Source organism: Squalius cephalus (assembly GCF_949319135.1).
Source record: "Squalius cephalus genome assembly, chromosome: 7".
Lineage (NCBI taxonomy): Eukaryota > Metazoa > Chordata > Actinopteri > Cypriniformes > Leuciscidae > Squalius > Squalius cephalus.
The window spans coordinates 37,709,459-37,735,655 of record NC_137128.1 but is presented as its reverse complement, the minus strand read 5'-3'; the positions used below and the strand labels follow the sequence as shown (position 1 = coordinate 37,735,655).

General features: G+C 38.8%; 1 protein-coding gene across 2 annotated transcripts in view; it reads right to left on the bottom strand.

Moving 5' to 3' along the window:
• Nucleotides 1-15,298: 15,298 nt before the first annotated feature.
• Nucleotides 15,299-26,197, bottom strand: part of pard3ab (par-3 family cell polarity regulator alpha, b) — an 82,943-nt gene continuing 72,044 nt past the window's right edge. For both annotated transcript variants that reach the window (XM_079875296.1, XM_079875297.1), the window contains 3 exons: nt 22,160-22,277; nt 19,191-19,318; nt 15,299-18,171 (listed from right to left, as the gene is read on the bottom strand). In XM_079875296.1, coding sequence (XP_079731422.1) covers nt 17,745-18,171; nt 19,191-19,318; nt 22,160-22,277 — 673 coding nt within the window. In that variant the 3' untranslated portion in view covers nt 15,299-17,744. The remainder of the gene's footprint in view (nt 18,172-19,190; nt 19,319-22,159; nt 22,278-26,197) is intronic.

Genomic DNA, 26,197 nt, shown 5'->3' with positions numbered 1-26,197 from the left:
ACTTGGAGTCTTACTACGCTTCCGCAGAGAGTCAGTAGCAGTGGTAGCAGACATTGAGCAGATGTTTTACAGTTTTACTGTCAGAGAAGACCATCGAGACTTCCTTCGGTTCCTCTGGTTCAGGGACAACAAACCTGGCAAGGAGATTGTTGAGTACAGGATGAAAGTCCATGTGTTCGGCAACAGCCCGTCGCCAGCGGTAGCTATCTATGGTCTTCGTCGCGCGGCACAACATGGAGCAAGTGAGTATGGCTCAGAGGCCCAACACTTTGTGGAGCGCGACTTCTACGTCGACGATGGCCTCAAGTCTCTACCATCAGCTGCTGAAGCCATAGATCTGCTGAAAAAGGCGCAGGAGATGCTTGCCAGCTCAAACATACGCCTCCACAAGATAGCGTCGAACCACTCTGACGTTTTGGATGCCTTCCCACCAGAAGACCACGCAAAGGGTTTGCAGAACCTGGACTTCAATGACAATTCAGCCCTCATTCAACGCAGCTTAGGGCTTAGCTGGGATCTTAAACATGACGTTTTCACCTTCAGAGTAACATCTACCGAGAAGCCTTTTACCCGTAGAGGCGTTCTAGCCACCGTGAACAGTCTGTTTGACCCTCTCGGATTTGTGGCGCCAATCATTATACAAGGGAAGTTCTTGTTACGAGAGCTCACTAGCATTGAAGCCCTCGACTGGGATAAGCCTCTTCCACATGAGAAGGAAAATGAATGGAAAATGTGGAAGGACTCCTTGCAAGACCTGAGTGAGTTCAAGATTCCAAGAGCTTACACACCTACCACCCTTACCAACACTCAAAAGAAAGAGCTCCACATCTTCTCAGATGCCTCGGTGAAGGCCATTGCCGCTGTAGCTTACCTCAAGGTGATCAACGATGATGGAGAGTGTCACGTGGGATTTGTTTTGGGAAAGGCAAAACTGGTGCCCTTATCTGCTCACACTATCCCAAGGTTGGAACTGGGAGCAGCTGTGTTGGCAGTAGAAATGGCAGAGTTGATAGAGAGTGAGTTGGACATCAGTGTAGACACATTGCGGTTTTACACAGACAGCAAGGTCGTCTTGGGGTACATATACAATCAGACCAGGCGGTTTTATGTGTACGTTTCCAACAGAGTCCAGCGAATCAGGAAGTCCACCAAACCTGAGCAGTGGCACTACGTCTGCACCACACAGAATCCGGCAGATCATGCTACACGTTCTGTACCTGCGGCCGAATTAGCTAGCACAACCTGGCTCACAGGGCCTCCGTTTTTGTCCCTTCCTGAAGGAGAAGCCACTTCAGAAGAGGAGTCATACGGACTCATTGATCCAGATGCAGACGTTGATGTGCGTTCTCATGCCACCACTCTCTCTACTCCATCATCAAGTCTGGGATCTCATCGTTTTGAACGGTTCTCGTCTTGGAAGTCTCTGGTGCGAGCCATAGCATTCTTGACACACATCACTCAGTCTCAAAGAAGTGCAGTAAAAACCAAGGATGACATCTGTAGTGGCTGGCATCAATGCGAAAAACCTCACACGGCAGAAGAGCTGTCCAAGGCAGGTACTCTTATTGTCAAGTGTGTGCAAAGAGAAACTTACAGCAAAGAGTTCGCCTGCTTGGTTGCTGGGAAAGACATCTCAAAAGATAGTTCATTGAGAAAGCTGAACCCCTATGTGGACGAAGAGGGTCTCCTGAGAATAGGAGGCAGGCTCAACCATGCGGTACTCGACGCTAAAGAAAAGTTCCCTCTCGTCATTCCAGGCCGCAGCCACGTTGCAACATTGCTCGTACGTCATTACCATGACAAAGTTAAGCACCAAGGTCGTGTTTTTACAGAAGGCTCTGTCCGCACAGCTGGATTTTGGATCATTGGAGCTAAGAAATGTATCAGCAGTATCCTTCACAAATGTGTTACATGTAACAAGCTTCGTGGGAAAAGCGCTGAACAGAAGATGGCAGATCTACCCTCGGATCGTCTGAGTACAGAGCCACCCTTCACCTACGTGGGACTTGACGTTTTCGGGCCATGGGCTGTCACCACAAGACGAACCCGCGGTGGTCAGGCTAACAGCAAAAGGTGGGCTGTACTTTTCACCTGCATGAGCACACGGGCCGTGCACATAGAGCTGATAGAGGCGATGGACACGTCAAGCTTCATCAATGCGTTGCGCCGATTCTTTGCTCTGCGGGGACCTGCTAAGCAAATCCGTTCAGACTGTGGAACCAATTTTACAGGTGCCTGTAAGGAGCTGCACATTCTCCTTACCGATCCCAAAGAGCCCTATGTGAGGAGGTACTTGGGTGAAGAGGGTTGCTCTTGGGTGTTTAACTCTCCGCATTCCTCCCACATGGGAGGATCTTGGGAGCGAATGATTGGTTTCGCCAGACGGATACTCAACTCCATGCTTATGCAAATCAACCCTTCATGCCTCACTCATGAGGTGTTGTCTACGTTAATGGCAGAGATCACGGCAATTATTAATGCTAGGCCACTCGCACCTATTTCTTCAGACCCGGAGTCACCCTTTCTCCTTACCCCTGCTACACTTCTGACTCAAAAGATGTCTACTTACCCTCCTCCTCCGGGAACCTTTGACAGCACAGATCTTCACCGCCAGCAGTGGAGAAGGGTGCAGCATCTGGCCAACACATTTTGGAGCAGATGGAGACGCGAGTACCTTCCTACGCTGCAAAGCCGAAGCAAGTGGCAGGACGTACGACCTAACATTGAGAAAGGTGACCTGGTTCTGCTTAAGGACAACCAGGCGAAGCGGAATGAATGGCCCATAGCTCTGGTTACAAAGACATTCCCTGATGAAGATGGGAAGGTCAGGAAGATCGAACTCAAGGTCACAAAATCTGGATCAGCGAGAACCTTCTTGAGACCTGTTTCTGAGACGATCCTTCTCAAGAGTGCTGAGGAATTAAACTGATTTAGTTCCCCCTTTTTTATTCAGACACAATAAGGTTATTCAGATAGTGGTACTTAATCAATACCAGGCGGGGAGTGTTATGTTCTGTAAGAATATTTGCATTTAGTTTGTTACTTTCTCCCCCTAGTGGTCATCTAGGAGTAATTCATTGTGTTCATATATATATTCTTACATTGCTTTCATTGGTTGATGTTATCACATGATGCAGTCTGATCAGGAAACACATTAATAGTTATATTCCATGCGGTCAGCTTGCAGCTCTAGTCACCTTATCCTGTCTCCATTTCTGTTTGTGCCTTGGGAAAGCATCGCTTGTAAGTTGTATTTGAATTTATAGTTAATTACATTGATACACATGCGTCATGTAAGACGTTCTGTGATGTTACTTGAATATATATATGTTACAACTTTGTAGCTTAAATGTATATTATTTTATGTTTGTTAATGTATGATGTGTTTGAATAGCATTCAATGATTGGTGCTATCTTTCTGTATCATTTCAGTTTTACAAAGATTCCTTCTTGAGAATAACGACAACAGTAAAGAGCCTTGAACTTTACTCCAGCCTCTGACTTTCTCTTGAATCCTGTTAGCTATCTGTCGATTTGTGTACAGTCACACACACTGAGGACAGAATAGTTATCGTCTCGTGTTCGTCTGTGAAAAAATGTCGTTGACGAAAATAATGGCGAACATTTTTCTTCAACGAAATTAACAATATAATATACTGTAATTGAGTGTGTATACCATAAACAGTGACATGTCGAGGTGTCTCTCTCCTGACTCCTGTTTGAAAAACGCGGACCAGAGATTCTGCTTTGCGAATCGCAAATCAAGCAGTGATTGACAGCGCTCTGATCCAATGGCGTTGGGCATTGTCATGTTGACAGTAAATCTAGCCCAATGATGTTGGGGGGGCACCAGGGGGGGCCAATCATATTCCAGGGGGGGCCTGTCCCACCCCGTGCCCCCCCTCTAGACACGCCCCTGCCTGTTTCCACCATTAAGTTTCACTTCTCTCGCCTTTCTCTCTAATTGTGGAAACCTGCCAATTGATGGTCAAACCTTTCTCAGTCAGAGGCAAAATGTAACATTTTCCAAGGACAATCAACTCTTTCCCAAAGGCAAGAAGCCTCCAAATGACACCTCTTAACCATGGTCTTATTTCTTTCACAGTTTTGTTAACTGGAAAATCCCTGACTAAGCAAAAACTGCTCAGTGGTCACACGAACACACTTTACCTTTATAATCACATCACGTAGGCCAAGATGCCTCAAAACACATCTAGCTTTTATAGTATTCAACTCTTTATTTTCTATAGGATAAATAAAATATTTCGATACTACTTGGGACTAAATTGGCCCACTTTTAGTGCATAAAAATATACTTTTAAGTATACCCCATGGCCCCCAGAATATTTTGTTGTATGAATATCTGAACATGAAAAAACTGAGCCCCTTTTAAACAAAAAGAAAAGAAAAAAGCATGTTATTCTAGCTTCATGCATTCTTTTTTTAATCAAAACTTGAATGTTGGTATATGTTTCATAAAAATAAGCAACATTTTTTATCAAAAAGCTTACGTTTTTGTCAAAGACTACGTCCGGATCGGATTCAGAACGATTATAATTAAAAACATAGATAGAGAGTCCATCAACACCCCCAAAACTTGCACCTGGACCGATGTTTGATGATTGCGCTATTTTACATGTGCATAAGTAATGCTTTTATCGCTTGTTTCTGTATCGGTTTTATTTATAAATCAATACTTTCAAACAATGCAAGTTTATAAGACAGTATGTAAAACTGTGAAAAAAGTATTGGTTTCACTTTATTTTGATGGTCCCTTTAACACATTCTGTTGACTATAAGCAACGTTGCACCTACATGTCTACTAACTCTCATTAGAGTGTTAGTAGAGTATTAGTAGGCTGGTAGGGTTAGGGTTAAAATAAGTTGACATGTAGTTGTAAAGTTACTTATAGAATGTCTGTTGGGGGACCATCACAATAAAGAGTCGGCAGACATTAAGCAGACAAGCTACTAATACTCCAATGGAAGTCAGTTGACATGCAGTTGCAAAGTTACTTACAGTCAACAGAATGTTCAAAAGGGACCATCAAAGGGACCATCTAGGCTACAAGCCAAGTATACATAGAATACTTAATCTTTTGATTTGATTTATACTTAAGGTATGAGTACAAGCAGGCCCGGCTGCAGAATGAAATGACTGAGGGGGCATGTGAAATTGTTAAGGGGGCTTAACTTTATACCATCAATGAACAATACACACTGATAACTTGCTTAGTAAAAAAAGATAAGCCAGCGTCATTTATTATGCATATATTAACCCTTTCACGCTTAATTTTAATATTCTAACTGACTCCCCATAGTGAGTTTTTTCAAGGCGACTGTTATTTTAGAATTTAGAACGTTCCCCCTTAATGTTTCCATGGCAACGCGTCATATTTGTCACGTGACACACCGCGGATGTATCGCTTTTATTTCCTTTTCCCTTTTTTATTCAAAATATTCACAAACTTGCTTACCATATCTGATATTCCGATTCTCAAAAATGTGTTTGTGAGTGTGTTTGGTCATTTAAAAACCTTTATAAATAATCTTGATCTTGATCTATAACGTGAGATGGCTAGCTGTTTCTTTGCACCGCAGTTCAGAGAATCCTGTGAGTCATCAATTTCTCCCGAAATACATGCAAGAAAGTGGAATAGAAGAATAGAGTAAACTACTTTATAGTTACTTCCACTGTGTTTGTCTGATATGAATAACACACGTCGGCAAATTATATTTGAATAGATTGTTATTGCTGCTTCCACAGACATCAGTGTGTATTTTACAAACTCCAAATGTATTGTTTTACTAGTGCTTAATGTGTTTTTAAATGTCTGAAACCAAAAATAAACATTGTGAGGTTGAAAACACTGCATAGTTGTGATATATGACAGCGCTGAGCGCGTCCGACTTTGGCTCAGCGCCAGCCAACGCGCGAAAGCACAATTTGAATCTGGCAGTTATGTCGTCACTCGTCACTGAACATTCTAAATCCCATATATGGGACTGTACCGCTCAAAAGGTTAAACATTTCATTTGTAACCATGAATACAAAAATGAAACTGAGGGGGCACAAATCAGATCTGAGGGGGCAATGCCCCCTTTTGCCCCCTCGTGGCGCCGGGCCTGAGTACAAGTATAGGCCAAGTCAGTATAAGTCAAGTATACTTAAGTGTGATTTTACATATATTTCTGAGAAGTACATAACAAGTAGACTGAACGTATACTTTCCTATTTTTTTGTTAAAAAAAAGGAAGTATACTAATAGCACACTTGAATAAACTTCTCTTTTGTAAGGGCTGCTAAGTCCACACCAGTGCAGGTTCAAAGGGCACAGTGTGGCTGTAAAGAAGCGCTTGTAAACACTTACCGGTATGTTAAGCTTAAAATGATAAATGGGACACCCTACAATGCCATAGACTTCTTGGCCACGCTTGAGCAGAAATTACGAGACCGCTAGTCCACGTCAAGTGTGAGATTAGGGATGGGGCCATCATGTTGAACGTCATGTAACCAAGACTGGTACAATCCTGGTATAAAACCTGTCTGCTAAATGCACTGCATGTGCTCTTTAAATGTGAAAACACTGATTTGCTAAACAGAAGGATGTGACAGCAGCCGGTAGTGTGTGAGTTATGGCTCTTGTCTTGTGTCTCAGCCCGAGGTCACGATCAAAGCCGCTTTCATTTCCCCTCTCAGGCAGAGAGCAGCAGTCCCATTGCTAACATGATGTAATTCCAGTTAAGACTGACATATTTGAATGCGACCTTTGAGTTTAAGCACAAGGGCTGACCTTTTGATCCATATGCAAAGAACAGTGAGGCCTCCGACATATTTCAGAGTTTAAAGAGGTAATACATCAGGTTAGAGAATCTCCTTACGACAGCCGCACATACCACAAAAACACAGAGGGTTGTCGAACTGCAAGCAGAACCTGTTCCAAGACAACAGAATAAGAGTGTGTGAGATAAAAAAAAAAATGTGAGAAGGAAAGAGAAAGAAAGGTTTAAGCATATGATATATCTCCGGAGATTGTAACAGGTGCTTTAACAGGTGTTAACTTCACAGCAGAAAAGTGCCAGATGATTCCTGACTGATGTGTCCGTATGTAGGCAGGATGGTCACTTAAGCTCAGGGATTCCCATTTTTCTGAGGCAGATGTTCAGATTGTTTTAGTTCTTCGTGGGCTGAATAGCTGATGCATAATATTGTGTTCTAAGTTTCCAGCAACAAGGAATATGGCTACCCACACTGAATGTGAAACTACTGTATTACAGACGATTAGAATGTTTATGTGGAGCGCATTGCGACAAATATATCCTGTCTCTCTTCGTGGTCGAGATTGGTTGGGACAAAAATTCTGTTTACAAAGGTCGTCATGTTATTGCAACAATGGACATTGTTCCTTAATGTTTTAATTTTTTCTGTTTCAATCAAGATTTTAGGTTTAAATATTAATAAACCTAAAATCTTGATTAATATGTTTTGATATTAAGTTTTATATGAATATAAAAATATATACAATTTTAATTAATATAAAATACCGTTTAAAAGTTTGGGGTTGGTAATATATTTTTTTATGTTTTTGAGTCTCATATACTCATCAACACTTTATTTGATCAAACATTTTTTATTTTAGTATTATAAAATGTAAGATAAAAGTGTGATAAAAGTGTCACATGATCCTTCAGAAAATATGCTGATTTTGTGCTCAAGAAACATTTCTTGTTATTATCAATGTTGAAAAAAGTTGTGCTGCTTAATATTTTTGTGGAAACTGTGATACTTTTTTTCATGATACTTTGAAAGTTCAAGAGAATATTATTTATTTTAAATAGTAATCTTTTGTAACATTATAAATGCCTTTACTCCTTGCTGAATAAAAGTATTAATTTTTATAATAAAAAAAATCTTACTGACTCGAAACTTTTGTGATGGTGTTTTTCCCCATCATTTTTTAAACACCTTTTAACCTTCACTACTTCATCTAAATGGTCCTGCAGTGTGAAAAAAAATGTGTTTTTTAAAAGTTTTTCAATTAAAATGGCCCTAAAATCTGCATGAGTATTAATTATATAAAAAAAAATTGAAAATGCTGTTGAAAATAGTTTTGAATGGAACAAAGCACGTCACACTGCAGGACACGTCAACTTCCCACCTGCATTACAGCTATAATTGTGGGTTACTGTGTAAGAGACAGTTTTAGACAAATATTCAAAACTTTCACAGACTGAAACAGTGAAGTAGACTTCTGTAAACACACAAAACAAAAGACACACATTTTGTTGTCTTGTCAGTGTATGAAGAATATCTGTGTCACGATCTGGCCAGCTGGCAGGTTTCTCCTCCAGACTGTGAGTGACACACAAAGCTGTCATGTGTAACTGGTGACACAGTTGTCCATGCGTGAGCGGTGGCGGGTCGTCTGTGTAAAACATAGCAGTCGGCACTTAGCACAAACAGACCTATTATCAGTGTCCTGTGCTTTTAGCATAGCAAAAGAAAAATCCATCGTCATTTACTGATCATACATTTACCCCGGGGGGGAATATTCTCTCTGCTCCAATCCTGGACTCGCTTTCCATCACTCTATGTACAGTAAAACTGATCCCTGATCAGACGAAAACAGCACTTTAACCCAACAGAAACTGTGTCATGATCCTAAAGCACTTCCTGCATCATATGACTATAACTTTTGCCTGAAGACATCGCAAATGAGGACAAATTCCTGCCGGTGAAAGAGATGGTGGCCCAAAAATGAGTTGTAGGCCTACATCTTTTCTGAACCCCTTAATTTAAGTACAATCAACTTGGATGTTTAAGTCATTTCAATTTAAATTAATCGTCATTTAAAAATGAGTTAAATCTTGTACAGTCATGGCCAAAAGTGTTGGCACCCCTAAAATTTTTCCAGAAAATGAAGTATTTCTCACAGAAAAGTATTGAAATTACACATGTTTTGCTATACACGTTTATTTCCTTTGTGTGTATTGGAACAACACAAAAAAAAAAAACAACATAATTTGTGTGACATAATTTCACACAAAACTCCAAAAATGGGCCGGAATTTCAGGGGTGCCAACACTTTTGGCCATGACTGTATAACTTAAAACAATAACTTATTTTGATGAGTTAAAGCAATGTAAAAACATGGTGTCATAACCTATTGATCTTTTTTTTTTTTTTTACAGCGTATTATTATAAATGCATTTCTTAGTTTGATTTTAAGGCTTATTTGTTTTGTTAACCTTTGTACAATAACATTTGGCTCTGTTGAGTCGCCGTTTGATGGTGGAAAACCATTGAAATAACGCTCTTAAAAACATTTTACAGGTGCTGATTGCAATTTTATAGATACGCATTTATTTTCCGCCGACTGTACATTATCCTGCGTAATCAAATAAGGGCTACTTATCAAATAAATAAGATATGAAATATTGCTTCGAGTTAAAATTATTTTATGTCAGAGGAAAGACCATTGAGGGATTCGAGAGACATGGATCTAGCCAGCCATTATATAAAATATCTGAAAGCTGAAATTGTCCAATCAGAATCAAGTGCTCCAGTGAGCAGTGTAATAAAATGATGTATTATGAAGCTGGAAATTAGAGATTTGTTCTTTTTATATGCACTTCCATGTGTCCGCCCCCTTCCCCCATGTCATAAATGGTTTTCTGAGCAAAGCTGAAATTGGAAATCTAATAAGAGCACTTTTCATTGACAACCGCTGGCTGAGGACTGAAGCTATTGGCTGCGTTACAGCTGTGAGAGTCAATCTCTTCAAGTGGAGTGAATGGCCACTGAGAGTCTTAGACAATACCATGCCGACAGAGAGACTATTTCAGTGTGGAGCGAGAGAGCGAGGCGTACCGTGGTGGGCTGATTGTCTCCGACTCGTTGTGGACGTGTTCATTAACCTCTGAAATCTCTCTCTCTGCGGCCCACAATAGCAGGACTATTCATTCACTGACTGGATGGCGTGATAAATGAAGGGCAGAGATAAACAGGAAGACCGCGCTGCTCTGACAGGATGAATGAAGCTACAATGTGTCCAATCAGGAGCTGAAAACAAGATGCATCTTCATTAAATCTGTGGTGTGTATGGAAAACACTAGGAGGAAATGTGAATAAACGGTAATGAATGGTGATTTTGAGAATGTAGGTCACTCTTTCTCTCCATCACTCTCTTTTTCCCCCACTGCATTGTCCTCTAACTATACAATTCTTAGCTTCTTTATCCTTTTTGACCCTCACATGACAGATCACTCACCCCTCAGTATCTCCTTTTTCTGTGTGAGATCTCTGGAGAAAATGACAAGAGTTGAATGCTGAATTAATCTTTTTCTAGTTTCAAACTCAAGTTATAAATGAACCCCAGTTTGGGGACGTTCAAACAGAAAGCGTTTCCAATTGTTTTTCAATCTAAACTCATGCTAGACTGATGTCTTTAACAGACGCTCAAGTTAAAAGAAGTTCAACTTTTAAAAAAAACGCGTTTCTAGACCTTGATTTCCACTTCCACTGACCTGAGTCTCGCGTTTTTAACAGCATAATACACATTCTGTTCATTAGAGTTTAAAATGTGAAGGGTCTAAAATGACTATATCAAATAAAAGTCTGACTGCCCTTATGAAAATGAACCATTACACGTTCCTATACTACTACAAATAAAACCAAAAAATCATGGTTATTTCAACTAAACCATGGCAACTACAAATTAACAGTAACTACACTTAAGACCATGGTTAATTTTCGTAAGGGTGACCTTGTTGATTTTATGATGATTTTTATTAAAACTTGTTAATTCCAGTTTGCCCCTCTTGAAAATGTCTTAAAGTAAAAAAAGAATTATGTGACCAGTGGAAAAATGAAGAGCTACATTTTTTAATATTGATTCAATCCATTATAAAAAAGAAAAAAAAGTCTGCTGGTAAAAAATATTACAATCATGTTACTTTATTGTTTGCAATTTTCTTTTGGGTCTTATTGAGCAACTGAGCAAATTTAGCTTCTTTCTCTCTGTTATTTCCCACCGGTTACAACTGTGACCTAAAATAATCCACATACTTTCACTAACATCTTAAAAACTTTTTCAGAAAAACCATGAAGGCTTATTTCATTGGTCTATCCAAGGAGTAATATACAAATCTCTATTTTCCAGCTTCATACATCATTTTATTACACTGCTCACTGGAGCACTTGATTCTGATTGGACAATTTCAGCTTTCAGATATTTTTATATAATGACTGGCTAGATCCATGTCTCTCATATGATATATCCCTCAGTGGTCTTTCTTCTGACATAAAATAATTTCAACTCAAAACAATTTCATATTTTATTTATTTGATAAGAAGCCCTAATTTGATTAATTTGGGATCAGTGTTGTTATTGTTAACTAAAAAGTTTTCGGTAATTTAAATAAGCTGAAATAAAAAGAATGTAAATATTAGATAAAAAAAAACAAAAAAAACATTTAAACTTGGCAACCAAATGAAATAAGTTATAGTACGTAGGCCCGTTTCACAGACAGGACTTAAGCCAGGATTGGGCCTTAGTTCAATTAGGACATTTAAGTAGCTTTTATAAACATGCCTTAGAAAAAAACATTACTGGTGAGCATCTCGAGACATGCAAAACAATGACACTGACATAATTTAAGATATATCAGTGCAAGCTGCTTTTGTTAAAACAGCTCAAACATGCATTTTAGTCTGAGATAGGCTTAAGCCTTGTCTGTGAAACCGGGGGTAAAATTACTTAAACTAAAATACAAAATAAATTAAGCTGTATAGACATTTTAAAAAAGACGACAAAAACACATGACAAAAATACTAAAAATAAAACTGAAAAATATAAATATAAAATAGCATATACCATATATAAATAATATCAACCCTGCTTAGGATTAAATGGGTTAATTATTGATTGTTTAATTATATTGCTTAGTGCTTAAAACTCAACCGCACTAAAACTCAATAGAAACTGTTATTCTTTCTAGATATTAATTACAGGCTGCTGACAGTCTTTAACTACATTAAAGCTGGGGTAGGTAAGAATGGTCTAAAAAACGTATTTTTCAAATTTGTTTAAACTTTATGTATATATCAATACATAATTAAAATGTAAGTATTCTGAAAAAGAAAGTATAAAAATCGAGTGTATGTAGACCTCTAACGACTGTTTTAAAGACAGCTCATTATTTCCATTCAGTCCACCCTCTCCCTTCTGGGGTCCTTTCAAAGCCACGCCCCCAAAACACATGAACGCGCGACTCCGACCGAAAACGCATTATTTACCTGAGACAAGCAGAGAGGAAGGAGCGCAGTGCATGTAGCATCATGTCAGAATCACATGTAATGTAACTTTATAACGTTGCACTCTTTCTATGAGTTATAAATAGCCAGTAAGATAATATAACGGTAACTAACGTTGCAGTAGGCTATGTAAATAATTATTCTAGCGATATGTAATGCTAAATAAGGTTTGCTAGTACATTATTTTAGCAACATGACAAGCCAGTGAATTAGCAGGTTTCAATTGTTGCTTTGCACAGTGTGTGACATTTTATCTGTATGTTATGCGGCTAGAGTTTTAACACTGAGTCAATGGGCTCCGACGGGCTTGTTTATCGTCATCGGTCTTTTCCCGTTTACCTGTGTTTGTTGTATGAGCAGGTTCCACTCGAGAAATTGGTAGTTTTGGTTGTTTGTCCGCCATTAGCACAGCTGCTCGGCACACCGGCAATCTTGATTTTGAATGACGGTACGCGCTGTGCAAGAGAGGGGCGATCAGCGCGTACGCGAACTTGATTGACACTGCTAAGACACTCCTCCTGCCTCTGAAGGCATCTGATTGGTTCTTTACACTCGGACCGAGTGGCAGTGATTGGTCAGAGTTTTTACTGTCCTGCAGCTGCTACAGAGGTCTGATTGTTTTCATTCCTTTTTCTGAACACATAATGTATTGACTACTCTCAGGATGGAAGGACCATTTCACCCAGTATAAAAAAAAGTGTTTCTGAACAGGATTACCTACCCTAGCTTTAATTGTTCATTAAAGACCACATAATGTTTCTGCTCTATCTGAACTAACAGTTGACCAAGCCACTGATCCAGTAAAGCAGAAACAACGAGTCTCTGCTAAACGTGAACCCATTCAGGTAGTGTGGCAGAACACTTGCCTCGGCTTCTCCTGAATTTGCTCTCCTGCACACCACTTTGTCTCACAGATGAGTCTGTCAAACTCTCCTGCAGTGTGTGTGTGTGTGTACGCTCTGCCCCATGGCCAGAATAAGATCTTTTTCATTTACGAATTATAAACCTCAAACTCAAGCAAACACATCTACTATGCTGAAACACACACACACACACACATAAATACTTAAAAGAATTGGAAAAAAATTAAAGTCAGGAATGCTTTTGGGTGCGTGAGAAATATTCACTGTTCTTTTTATCTAGTTGTTTGTGTGAGAGAGAAAGCACAAGAAGAAAAAAAATGTATGTGAGAAAAAAAGTGTGTGTGTGTCCGTGTGTGTAATTAGCACATCTGTTGCTAGGTTCCAGGTGAGAGTGACACCTTCAAAAACATCTGGAGGAAGGGCTGCTCCATCTGCTCCGGCCCAACACTCTCTGCCTTTCTTTCTCTCTCTCCATCTTTTTCTTTCCATTTTTATCCTGGTGAACATGCACATTTTTAAATATTAAAATAATGTACCAGTCGTTTTAATAGCAATAAGAATCGTATGGAATTAAATGATTCCTATTCCACTAATCAGTGTTTCAGGCTAAAAGGTAAGGTGATGTACAATACATTCAAAAGTTTGAGGTCAGAGAGATTTTTAAAGGAATTCATATTTTTACTCAGCACGGATGCATTAACCAAAAGACCAAAGATTTTTATTTCAAATAAACGCTGTTCTTTTTAACTTTCTATTTATCAAAGAATCATGTGCTGCATCCGAAATCTCAAATTGAATAGTAGTTACTACATTTGGTTTGAAACATACTTTGCAACCATTAAAAAAAGTATGTTCAATATAGTATCAAAGTGGGTACTCTGAATGAAATTCGGACATACTACATCCGCCATGTTGTTAAAGTTTCCTTCAAATGCGCACTTCAGAATCTCGATAGAAATAGTAGGTCATCCGGTATACTTTTCTCCTACTGTCTTATGAATACTATGAATTTAGAAATCTCAGCTCACATACGGGTTTTTCACATACTATAATATAGTATGGAAGTTGGCAAATTTGGACGCAGCCAAGGTTTCCACAAAAATATTAAGCAGCACAACTGTTTTCAACACTGATAATAATAAAAAAAAAAATTTTTTAAACTTCAAATCAGCATTTTATAATGATTTCTGAAGGATCATAAGAATAAGATTAATGATGCTGAAAATTCAGCTTTGCCATCACAGAAATAAAAAAATTATTAAATTAGAATTTAGTTATTTTAAATTGTAATAATATTTCACTGTATTTTTTATTCTATTTTTGTATTCTTACCGACCCCAAACTTTTGAATGTATGTATATTAATTGTCTTTGTATTATCTTGCTGTCGAAAATTGTCTTAAAACCTAATTTCACCCAGAAAACCCCATCAGACCATTTTTCAGTCATTAATGCAACCAAATGTGATGAAAATAATTTTGCTGCAGTATTTCTTCTGAATAAGAGCAGGTTTCTCATTTCTTATTTTAATGTAACCATTTTTAGAAGTAAGCAGGAGTATGTGTGGCATATCTGGAGGAAAGGAAGTGAAAGCTTGACAGCCTTTCTATTTTGACTGACCTCTGACCCTGGTGACCTTGTCTCCATCAATGACAGAATGACTAATTATGCAAAGCAAATGAAAATTCTAGAAAAAAAGGCTGGAAGGTGGAAACAAGATCAGCAAAATGTCATGATCAGGACAGCAGGCGTCAAAACAACTCCAGCACAAACGAAAACTCGGCAGATGATTTTGCTAAACTAAAACAAAACAGCAAGACTAAGGAGTCAGCTGACATGACATTAAAAAGTTACAGAAGTAAACGTAAAAACATTGAAAAGTAGTAATATTGAGTTAATACATATAAAAACACATTCTCACCCGTGAATTCAAATCTTTGCGGTTTCATAACCAGCAGCTGCACAATGTTGTGGCATCATTGAGTCTTATTGTGAGTGACGACACGCTGACCTTTTGCAAGATGGCGGGCATGCCGACGTGTCTAGAGTGGTTGAATGTGGCATCTACGTATACATTTCTATGGATCTCTCCCTCACAGACACACACACACACACACAGAGTGTACAGCAAACAGAAGAGCATCCCCTTCCTTTATTTTACAAGAGTTTTGTACAGTCCAAAGTTAAACAGCTGCTGTGTTTCTAAACATCACCAATTTCTCAACAGCGTATAAACAACACAAAATAACAGACACAAAAAGCAAAAAACCCTGTACAGAGTCCTGTAAACAAACTAACACAAAATATCCAGAAAATCATACATTAGTCCATTGGAGACCCCGTATCTCTGCCCGCTCATGACCTCTGACCTTTAGAACACTTATGGAGATGGTTGCTATCCTAGGATACACACACACATAAATAAAAGAATCAAAAGGCGCCAGTTATTTAACGCTTCTTCATTAAAATTGTTACAATCTGGAAATTTGACATTTAAAAAGGTGCAAAAGAGGTTTTGTTCATTTGAAAAGGTTAAAAAGGGTTGAATGTACAAAACAGGATGAGCAGGGCAAGATCAGGAGCAAATTTCCATACTGGATACGGAGGAACAAAGAAGAAAACAAAGTGTCTTGATTGTTTAGTCGTGTCGTACTGAGGCTCTTTTCATGTTATCATCTTGATATCCTCATACACACACACACACAGACACACCAAACGCACCCAACCATCTGTGCCTGGGCAGTAGAGTGTGTTGCACACCATGTGTCCCACTGTTATGTGTCAAGCGAGCATGGGCTGGCTCATATGGCACTGCCCCCGCGCACGTACACACACAGCGCTGACCTAGCCTCTTACACTCCAGTCTGAGAGAGTCTCAGCTCAACGGGAGCTCTTGACTCAAAGCCCAGAACTATCAGAGACTCAAAGTTCTAGTCTGAGAACTCAAACGCATCACTCTCATGCAGATTCACTATATCGGCAGCTGTCGGGGGCGGAGCTGAAATGCAAGGGGCGGGGCTTAAGTGACGCTTCTGGCACAGGCTGTAAGACACGAGTGGGTAAGGACTTTCTATTTAAATGATCAATAAAATCCATCAATCTATCATGTGCTCCAGAGGAGTGTGTGGCTGTTTTTGAAATGGAATACTAATGTACTGCATGCTGTGCAGTATGCACTGAATACTGCTTATATGTGAAAAAGTGCATTATTAAATGTAATACTCATTTTGTATGTGTATTGTATATATACAATTATTTTATATCCAATTATGTGTAAGAAAGTCTCAAGTTTTGGTAGTCTAAACAAATGAGATGACACTGGGGGCCATATGACATAGCATTATAAGCCATATGCGTACAGTTATACATATACACTTACATATGCATATATATATATATACATACATACATACGTAATGTGTGTGTGTGTGTAAAACTGTACACACAATAGCCTATATTGAAGCTATACACATTTGTTTTTTCATTTCATGTATATATGTATATGTACTGTACATATATACTCTGTGTGTGTCTACACAAGCTATACATGCTTTTATTACATTCCATGTGTATAATCACATCGCTAGGTTTTTTTACGCACACATGCAGGCACACACACACACCCACACAGTGCTCGGCAACCCAGTATACACACATACATACAGTGAATAGTATATATACTACAGAAATGGTAGCATGCCATTTCAAACAGCCTTGTGTGTGTGTGTGTGTGTGTGTGTGTGTGTGCGCATTTATACATGTTTAAGGGAGAAGGGAAGACAATCTTTTTGTCTGAACTTTCACAGAGCGCTGTGGCCTGTCAATACAGGGGCAGCTGGTGTGTGTGATGAAAAATTCAGTGTGTGTCATCTGGGAGACAGGAACTCACACACACACACACCTGGCAGACAGCAGTGGGTCGTGGGTTCTCTGTCTGTGTGTGAAAGAGCTCTGAAAATTTAATGAGGAGCATCAATTAATGACCTGCTATCTGTGACCCCATTTCCTTTCTCTCTTCTTTTCCTTTGCATTTTTGGGATTTTCTCTTTTCACTGGATTCCCAGGAGTCTCTGACTGTGTATTTTGTACCTAGATTTGTCGAGTTCTTCAAACATGTGACTACATCCAGTGGTATCGCTAGGTTTTCTGGGCCCCCAGTAACTCAGTCCCTTTTTTCCCCAAAACTAGCGACTCCCCTGACTACATCAAATACAAGTTTAACTGACAACTTTTACCTGATGTGTAAGAATGAATCTGATAAATCCTAAAAAAGCTCTACTTCACAAAACTTCATTAAAACCTGTGCAAACTGCAAGTTCTACATGGTTCTAGAGAGGAACAGGTCTGTGTCAGGCTGATTGTCAGAGCATGAAGGTCTTCACAGCGAACCAAGAAACTTCTTGCCTCTGGACGCACCAATGAGCCAATGTCAATCTGGGCAGGACCACTGTGACCTCATAAAGAAAAGGCACTCGGGGAGTCTGTGTACAAGTGGCACACAAATAAATGTTTGTAAGAGAGCCTTTGTTAGCGATTGCCTCTTTGAAAACAGGTTTTTCCTTTCTTCTCATGACAAAAACGGGTGCGTTTTCTCAGGTGTGTGTATGCGGCTGAGTCGGACAACCTGTGAAGGGGACGGTGGGACGTCCTGTCTGTGGGGCCCTTTAGAATCCTGTGATTCGTAGTCCAGCCGCATTGATGGGCATCTTCCTTTGATTTCCTGTTCCCTGCGTCTCTGCTCCTGTCGCAGGAGCTCCTGGGCCTCCAGAAGGACACGTGCATTATACACTCCACCCACCGAGGTACCGCCGGCTCCCGGGGGAACGGAGAGGCCATTCCTGCAGCCGTGACGAGGAACGGTGCGCGGGACGGAACGATGTCCCTGGTAGCTGGAGTAACGCCCGCTGTCCTTCGCTGCCTGGAAACTGTCTCCGGCTGGACACGTCCTCGCCCATTCGCTCTCTGACGCCGGGGTGGGCGTCTTACGAGGGTGGCTACACATGCGGAGAAATGGGAAAAGGTGAAAAGCTTAGTGTATATGTGTTTAAAGACATTCATAGTTTGTTCATATTGAAACTGGAAACAGGGGGCGGGACATATCAAAGAACTGCTTCCTTTTTTTTTTTTTTTTTTGCCAATATCCTTTAGTTTTCATCACAGTCCAGTAAAAGCTTGTATTATAGACGAGCACAATGAAGACACTGTCAAAATGAATAAAATCCAGTCAATTCCTTCGTAATCACGAGGAGGAATTTATTGGATGAATTTTTCAACAACAATATTTTTTTTACTTTTTACATTTTATTTGAAAAAAAAAAAATCTACATTTTGGCTATTTTTCTTATAGAGAGAGAATATAAAGTTGCTAAAACTGAATTTTGTAACTTTTTGGTGTACATTAGCATATAAACTACCATTCAGTAGTAGATCAGTATTTTTGCTCAAGGCTGCATTTATTTGGTCAAAAATACAGTAAAAACAGCAATATTGTGAAATATTATTACAATTTAAAAGATCTGTTTTCAATATACCTATATTTAAAAAATATTTTATTCCTGTGGTGTCAAAGCTGAATTTTCAGCATCATTACTCCAGTCTTCAGTGTCACACGATCCTTCAAAAATCATTCTAATGAGATGATTTGCTGCACAAGGAACATATCTGTGCTGCATGAATTTTTTTTGGAAAGCATGATACATTTTTTTTTAGGATTCTTTCATGAAAAAAAAAAACAATTTATTTGAAACAGAAATCTTTTGTAACATTATAAATGTTTTTACTGTCACTTTTTTCAATTTAATGCACCCTTACAGAATAAAAGTATTAAAAAAAAAACATTTTTAAAAAAAATTAAGATTTAAAAAAAATCTTACTGACCCTTTCTTACAGCAAATAGACATGGACTACAAGCCACAAAACTCCTAATTTTGATTTCACATGGTTGTTTAAGTGCTTAATTTTGTTCTAAATAACAAAAAAGCACCATTGGTATAGATTCCACACAAACGCGTACCGTGGCAGAGAGCTGTACTGTCTCTGAGCATGTGTGAAAGCATCTCGGGCTTCCTGCCTCTGTAACTGCACCTCCACAGACACCGAGTGACGGCCAGATGAAGCCTGCGAGTGCGAGCTGCAGTTCGACTGTAACAGAAACAAGAGTTATTACCATGTTCATTAAACACAAACAGGTAAAAGCTCAGTAGAGAACGACTTTATGGAGTTATGGAAGGAGCATACAGACAAACAAACACACACTTAAGCTAAGCACTTACCAGGTTTCACTGATGTTTTTTTGTGTAGAGGTCTGTGACATAAGTGCAGAAATGTGTTTGAATGCAACATTATTACCAGTCCTATGACCTTTAGCGTATTACTGCGGTTAATGAAACCATTAGAGTAGATTATAACCTATAAAATATTCATGGAGTTGGTTATTACTCTTCATAACAAAATTACAGCTACATTACAGTCCTCAATAGTTATTATAAAATTATTATCCATTATTCAAATGACCACATCATTAAAAATATGTGCAATTATTCCAGATCTATTTATCTCTATATTCTGCTCGACGTTAATTCCCAAAATCAATGCGAAACAAAAACTGAAGTATATATTTATATTTATTATATAAACAGGCTTTTTTTTTCTAAACCCTCATACATTTTTCATTTCCAGTGGTGCTAGTTTTATTCCTCTGAGATCCAGTGACTTACAGCGGTTTATGCGATCCTTGGCAATCAAACCCATGACCCTGGCATTGCTAGAGACATGCTCTACCAGTTGAGCTATACGTCTAAATACATTATGCACTGGAATGAGGGGTCACAGCAGACGTTAGGTGAATGTTAGGTGAATGTTAGATAAATGTTAGCTGGATGTTAGGTGAATGCTAGATGAACATTGAGTGAATATTAGCTCATTTTATGGTGAGGGGTGGATTTGTGGTGATAACATAATTAAGCACTTCTGTAATGTAATTCATTAAGAAATCACACACACACACACACACTCACACTTGGTCGGCACGGAACATAAGGGTGTAATTATAAACAATAAAAGACTCATTTAACACCGCCTCTCTCTCTCACACACACACTGACGGCTTTGTTCCACACTCAGAACAGTGTAACTGCGGTAAATTGCTCATGACCCATAAGAATCCATTTCTTTTATGGCAACATTTACATTGAGTTCCCTGCTCTCGTCACGCTCGGTCAAACAGATGAATGCCGTCCCAGGCATGCTCAATCAAGAGCCGATCCACACGGAGAATTCCATTAACTCTAATGAAGGAGAACAGCATGCTGGGATTGATTGACACAGCTTGCCAGCCATGTTGCCGTGGAGACAGAGGTGTTGAAGGATGAAGGATGTGTGGAGCCGGGTCATTTAGCCCAGTTCATTAACACACACACACACACTTCACTGCCTAAAACAACATCAGCGTCACAGGAACGTACCATTTGTTTGCTAAACAGATTACGGCATTAAAGGTCTGATACGAATGCAGTAACGCTATCTGATTTATAACAGCCAATGATGTTAATGTTGACTCACAAACACTCACGAAAAATGGTTAGTGGTCAAAAGTGGAAATTTTTCTGTTTATTCTCACCTGTCATCTCTTGAAGAGAAAAACTCCAAGAAGAAATGATGGACATGTTTGAAACACACCTGAATTGGATTTGATTTGGCTAGAGAAACAAAACTGACTCGTTAAAGAAAACCACCCATCTTTATTCTGTCGCCTTTTGTTTTACAAAAAAAAAAAAAAGGGTTTTTAGGCATAGTAAAAATAAAAAAGGCCTTAGAATTATCATGGGGGTTTTGGACGTCTGGAAACTGGGAAAAATTTGGGGACGTAAAAGGGGGAAGGTAAAAGACATTGAAGACGTTATTTAATACAGTTACATAATCACTACCATTACAAAGCGAAACAACAAAAATAATTCCATACATTAAAGGTGTTTGAAAAAGTTGAGAAGATGAAAAATTTTAAAAGACAAATTTACATTAAGGAAAATACACACAATACCGTGTGTAACAGTTCATTGAAACTCTCTCCCTGGAAAGATGATTACAAATGAATAATGTTAAAAATATTCCACACAGAAGAGTTTCTGAAATGGACAAGACCCCTTTTTAAGAAAGATCATTTTTAAGTGCAACTCATTCCTGACTTAAAGGAACAGTTCACCCAAAAAAGAAAATTCTGTCATCATTTACTCTTGTTGTTTCGAAACCTGGATGTCTTTATTTCATCTGTGGAACACAAAAAAAATACATTTTAGGAATGTATTGAACTGTTTTGCCCATACAAATGAAAGTCAATGGGGTCCACAACAACTGACCTTCATTGTATGGACAATTTTGTATTCATAAAAAGAAAATCAGTCAAACAGGTTTGGAACGACAGAACTTTCATTTTTGAGGTGAACAATCCCTTTATTAGGACCTTCAGCACAAGCTTAAAGGCATAAGGGTTTTAAATTTACCTCAATCCAGATCATCATATTGAGTTCACACTCAGTCCAGATTCTAATGATCTGGATTTAAATTCAATAGCTTAAATACTAAACAATTTCAGTCTAAAAACGTAGATTTTTACTCTCAGACACACATTCACTCTTTCATGCCACAAACACACACATACTCAGCCAATCACAGTTCTTGCCTTAATTCATGATCTGCCGAAGCCATGGCTGCGGTGATATGGTTGAACAGATGAATGGATGGGTGAACAGTCCAGATGGATGAACACATGTGATGTTAGCATTGTTAGCGGATAATGTCAGTGTCAAAAGTGACATGCTCCTGCATGCAGTGGTCTCAGGTTAGCAGTTAGCGTTATCCCAGGCCTGGAGGTCATGCACGTAACCGCCCCAGTCCTCAGACTGTCTTATCCTTCTTGGGAGTTCCCAGAGACCATGGGCGTACGTCCAGTGATCATGGGTGCACACACACAGCTCACACACTCACCCAGGTCTGCTCCAAGCTGTAGGAGCGCTGGTGATCATCTGGCTCTACCTCTTCTTGCCTGATCTGCTGGAACTCCTGGCGTAAGCGCTGAATTCGGTCGTGGTTGCTCGGCGTCAGCCTGTTTGAGCAGGAGGAAGAGGTCACATGATGAGACATTACAACATTACATCATAATCCCTTTGATCCTACACTCTCGGGGATGACAGGTGTTGGAACTGCGACCCTGTCTAAAAGGTCACCTAGTTACGCTCCACTAACTTTATGAGAACAAAGGTCAAGGTGTCACACACGGTGCACAGATGGTCCAGATACCTCAATAGGCAAAAGACTCTCTGGGCTCCTATGGTCCACAAGATCAGATCAGGAAAACCCGCAGGAGAAATCACCAGACACGGACAATATACGCATAGTACAGACGTGAATGTGTGTGCTTGTGAGAAGGAACCAGACAGATTTCCTCTTATTAAAATTCCATGATCACATGTTGAGTGTTTACGATATAGAAGACAGCAACTGGGGATTTTTACACATGAGCAGATGTCCAGTTTTAAAACACACACATGCAGTATAAATTCTGTCATAGGAAATGACTGAAGATAATTTGAGAACGCAGTCGCAGACTACTCAGCAAATATGCATGTCTCAAGTACATATATATTTACATATATATATAAATATATATATATATATATATATATATATATATATATATGTATATATGTATATATGTATATATGTATATATATATATATATATATATATATATATATATATATATATATATATATATATATATATATATATATATATATATATATATGTATATATATATATATATATATATATATATATATATACACACATACATATATATATATACATATACATACACACACACACACACATACATATATGTATATACACATATATACATACACATATACACACACACACACATATATATGGCCGATTCCTATTTCCAATTTGTGTGACCAGCCAATACCGATTTTTGTACCGATTTTAAGAACTATATTTGACAGCATACACAAACAAAAATCTTCTTTTCTTCAATGCAAACTTTTATTTTCATAATAAAAGAAATGAATAAACATTTACCCACACTGCACTAAATTACAGGATCTTATCTCACTTAAACAACTCTCATTCAGTCAAATAAAGTGCTCTAGGACTGGAAAGATGTAGAAATAACAATTAACTGAAAATGAGTTGCTTAACATTAGAAGTCCAAATATCAGTCAGTTGTAAAACTGATTCCTGCTTCGGGATCGGCTTGTAACAAGCTGCGTGTGTAACATGACACGAGATTAAAAAACTCAGGTAATGCTATGTCGAACAAGTACCGCCTACTCGGTATTGTGTATTTTGGGCTGAGACAATTTATCAGATTTCTGAAGCCTCTGTCCTCAACTATGGAGAAAGGGTGGTCTTCCATGGCCATAAATTCAATAATTTTCCTCATAATTGCTTTGGTCTTTTCACTGCTCATACCAAGGAAAGACAGGAGAGACTGCTGACTTGTGGCTGGCTCCGAGCTCTGGCTAGCTTTAGCCGCTTTCCCTTTTTAGCTTCTTCAAACTAGGCATGTTCAGCTGAGTGGTGGTATTTTAAGTGTCTAATGGAGTAGTGCAGGTATGACCTAAATTTGTAATACTGATGTATTTTATGTCGTAGAATAAAACGTGAAAGTATCTTGAGTTTGTGTTAACCACAGACCTCAGTCATTTACTTTGGGACGATGGAACCGGAAGTGCTAAAATCCTAACTCGTTTCCGTGTTTTGGCCTAAACGTGCAGATCCATGCATGTTATTAATTCAGTGTTCACTCTGATGGATTCAATTAGTTTCTGAGAAGGAATCATTAGAATGATTCAAACCGACGGTAATGCCGAGTCTTTTTGTGCATTTAAAAAAAAAAGAAAAAAAAGACCTGGTGAGTAATCTGTTCATGATTCAGACTGCACTAGTCACAATGTATTGTTGTTATTGAGCCCAGCAATGGTTATCATTATTTCGCGGCACCCGGGGTTTTGTCACATTTCAGACTGTGCAACCTCACAACAGAATTATAATTTCACACATTTGGCGTGTCAGTGCAGATTCAGCAGCGGCTGAGCGGCGCCACTGACACATACAGAAAAATACATATAGGTCAAACACTCATTCCAAAACCACCACTGAACTCTTACTCTTGGCATTGAAACACTTAGACCTGATCTAATACATACACCAATCAATACAAACTCATCAAAAACACACAAATACATCAACACCATGGAGCCATTTAATCCAATAAGAGAATCAATGAAGAACTGCTGTAATGTTTCCGGAAAGTCTAAAAGAATAACCTTGCAACATCTAAATGCATTACAATGCCCAGATGAACAAAGAAAGCCAGTGTGAGTGTGTGTGTATGTGCTGACACGGCAGTAACAGTACCTGTGTGAAATTACATTTCCATTGTCAGCTGCATTGACTTAAACACATTTGTTATGTCCTGACATATTTCTTTTTTTCATGTGCACACATAGATACAGTTGAGCCAGACAGGATGTCCCTCTGACCTCATCATAGGATTACTTCTTTCACTGCCAACAGCTGGAGCCATTTAAAACAGTGGCATAACTCTCAGATCAGATTGAGAGACTCACTGGATTACACACATTCATTCTACACATGATGTGGACACACAGAGGAGCTTATTTAGCAGTCGTGTTTGAGTATAAAGGTTCACGTGACCTGTTGAAGTTACTCTGCAAACCTACAAAGCATAACACTCAATAATAATAGTACTCATTCAGTACTTTCAATTCGATTAATCACCATAAACGAATTACAACAGAATGACACAAAGCCAGAAAATCCAATACATTTATGAAAATGCAACATTCGTAATGTCCTTGTCTGCACAAATAGCTAGTTTCTTTGCTTGTGTGGGAGACATTAGACAGAAACATTAACAAAAAAAATGTGATCTATTTTTGAAACCACCCCTCCCCCCCAAACTCAAGGGCAAACAGCTTTTACACTAGAACTATTGTGTTATGCACTGTATATTTATGTGTATTCCTGATAAATGCTTCAAATTGATTACAAATTCATTAAAATATTATAAAATGCACCATATCATATAAAATGCACAATATAAAGTATTATAAAAATGCACCATATCATTCCAAACCTGTATGACTTACTTTCTTCTGCGGAACACAAAAGAAAATAATTCTGAAGGACAGTGGAAACCAAACAACATTTGAGGCATTTCTTAAAATATCTTGAGTGTGAGTAAAATTACAGAATTTTCCTTTTTTGGATGGATTCATTCTTTTTTATCCCCTTAAAAGATCATCACCACTGTCAACACTGCTCTACTTCCTCCTGGCATTTTTATCTAACAGCTGTGAGCTCAAAGCACCAGAATCGGGTCAAAATAATCAATACGCCCCAACCATGGATAAAAATCACAGCATAGTAATAACTTGACTGTTTTATCACTTTAAATGACCAGAAAGGGAGTTGGGAGTAAGAAGGGATGAAACCAGATCTGTTTAAACTGACTTCTCACAGGTAAACACACATGCTTATGAAAAACACAGTTTAAGTGGGCACTTGAAGTTAATTTACCCCATTATTTTTCCTCAGCTCTCTATAAGAGCTGCCATTCTGTGGTCAAGAAAGTGCGTCACAATCAAAAGTGCACTTCACTGTAAATTCATCATTGATATGATTAACGGTCCAACTCACTATAACAATCTGACATTCACTCTCTCACAGCCTCATTTAACAACCCTTCCTCGCACAGCCTCATCTACCATTGACTTTCACAGCCTCATCTACCATTCTCTCTCACACAGCCTCATCTAGTATTCAGCCTCTCCTGACATTCATCCTCTCATAGCCTCATCTTGAATTCACCCTCTCACAGCCCCATCTTGCATTCACTCTCTCACAGCCTCATCCAGTATTCATCCTCTCACAGCCTCATTTACAATTCATCCTCTTGCAGCCAGATCTACCTTT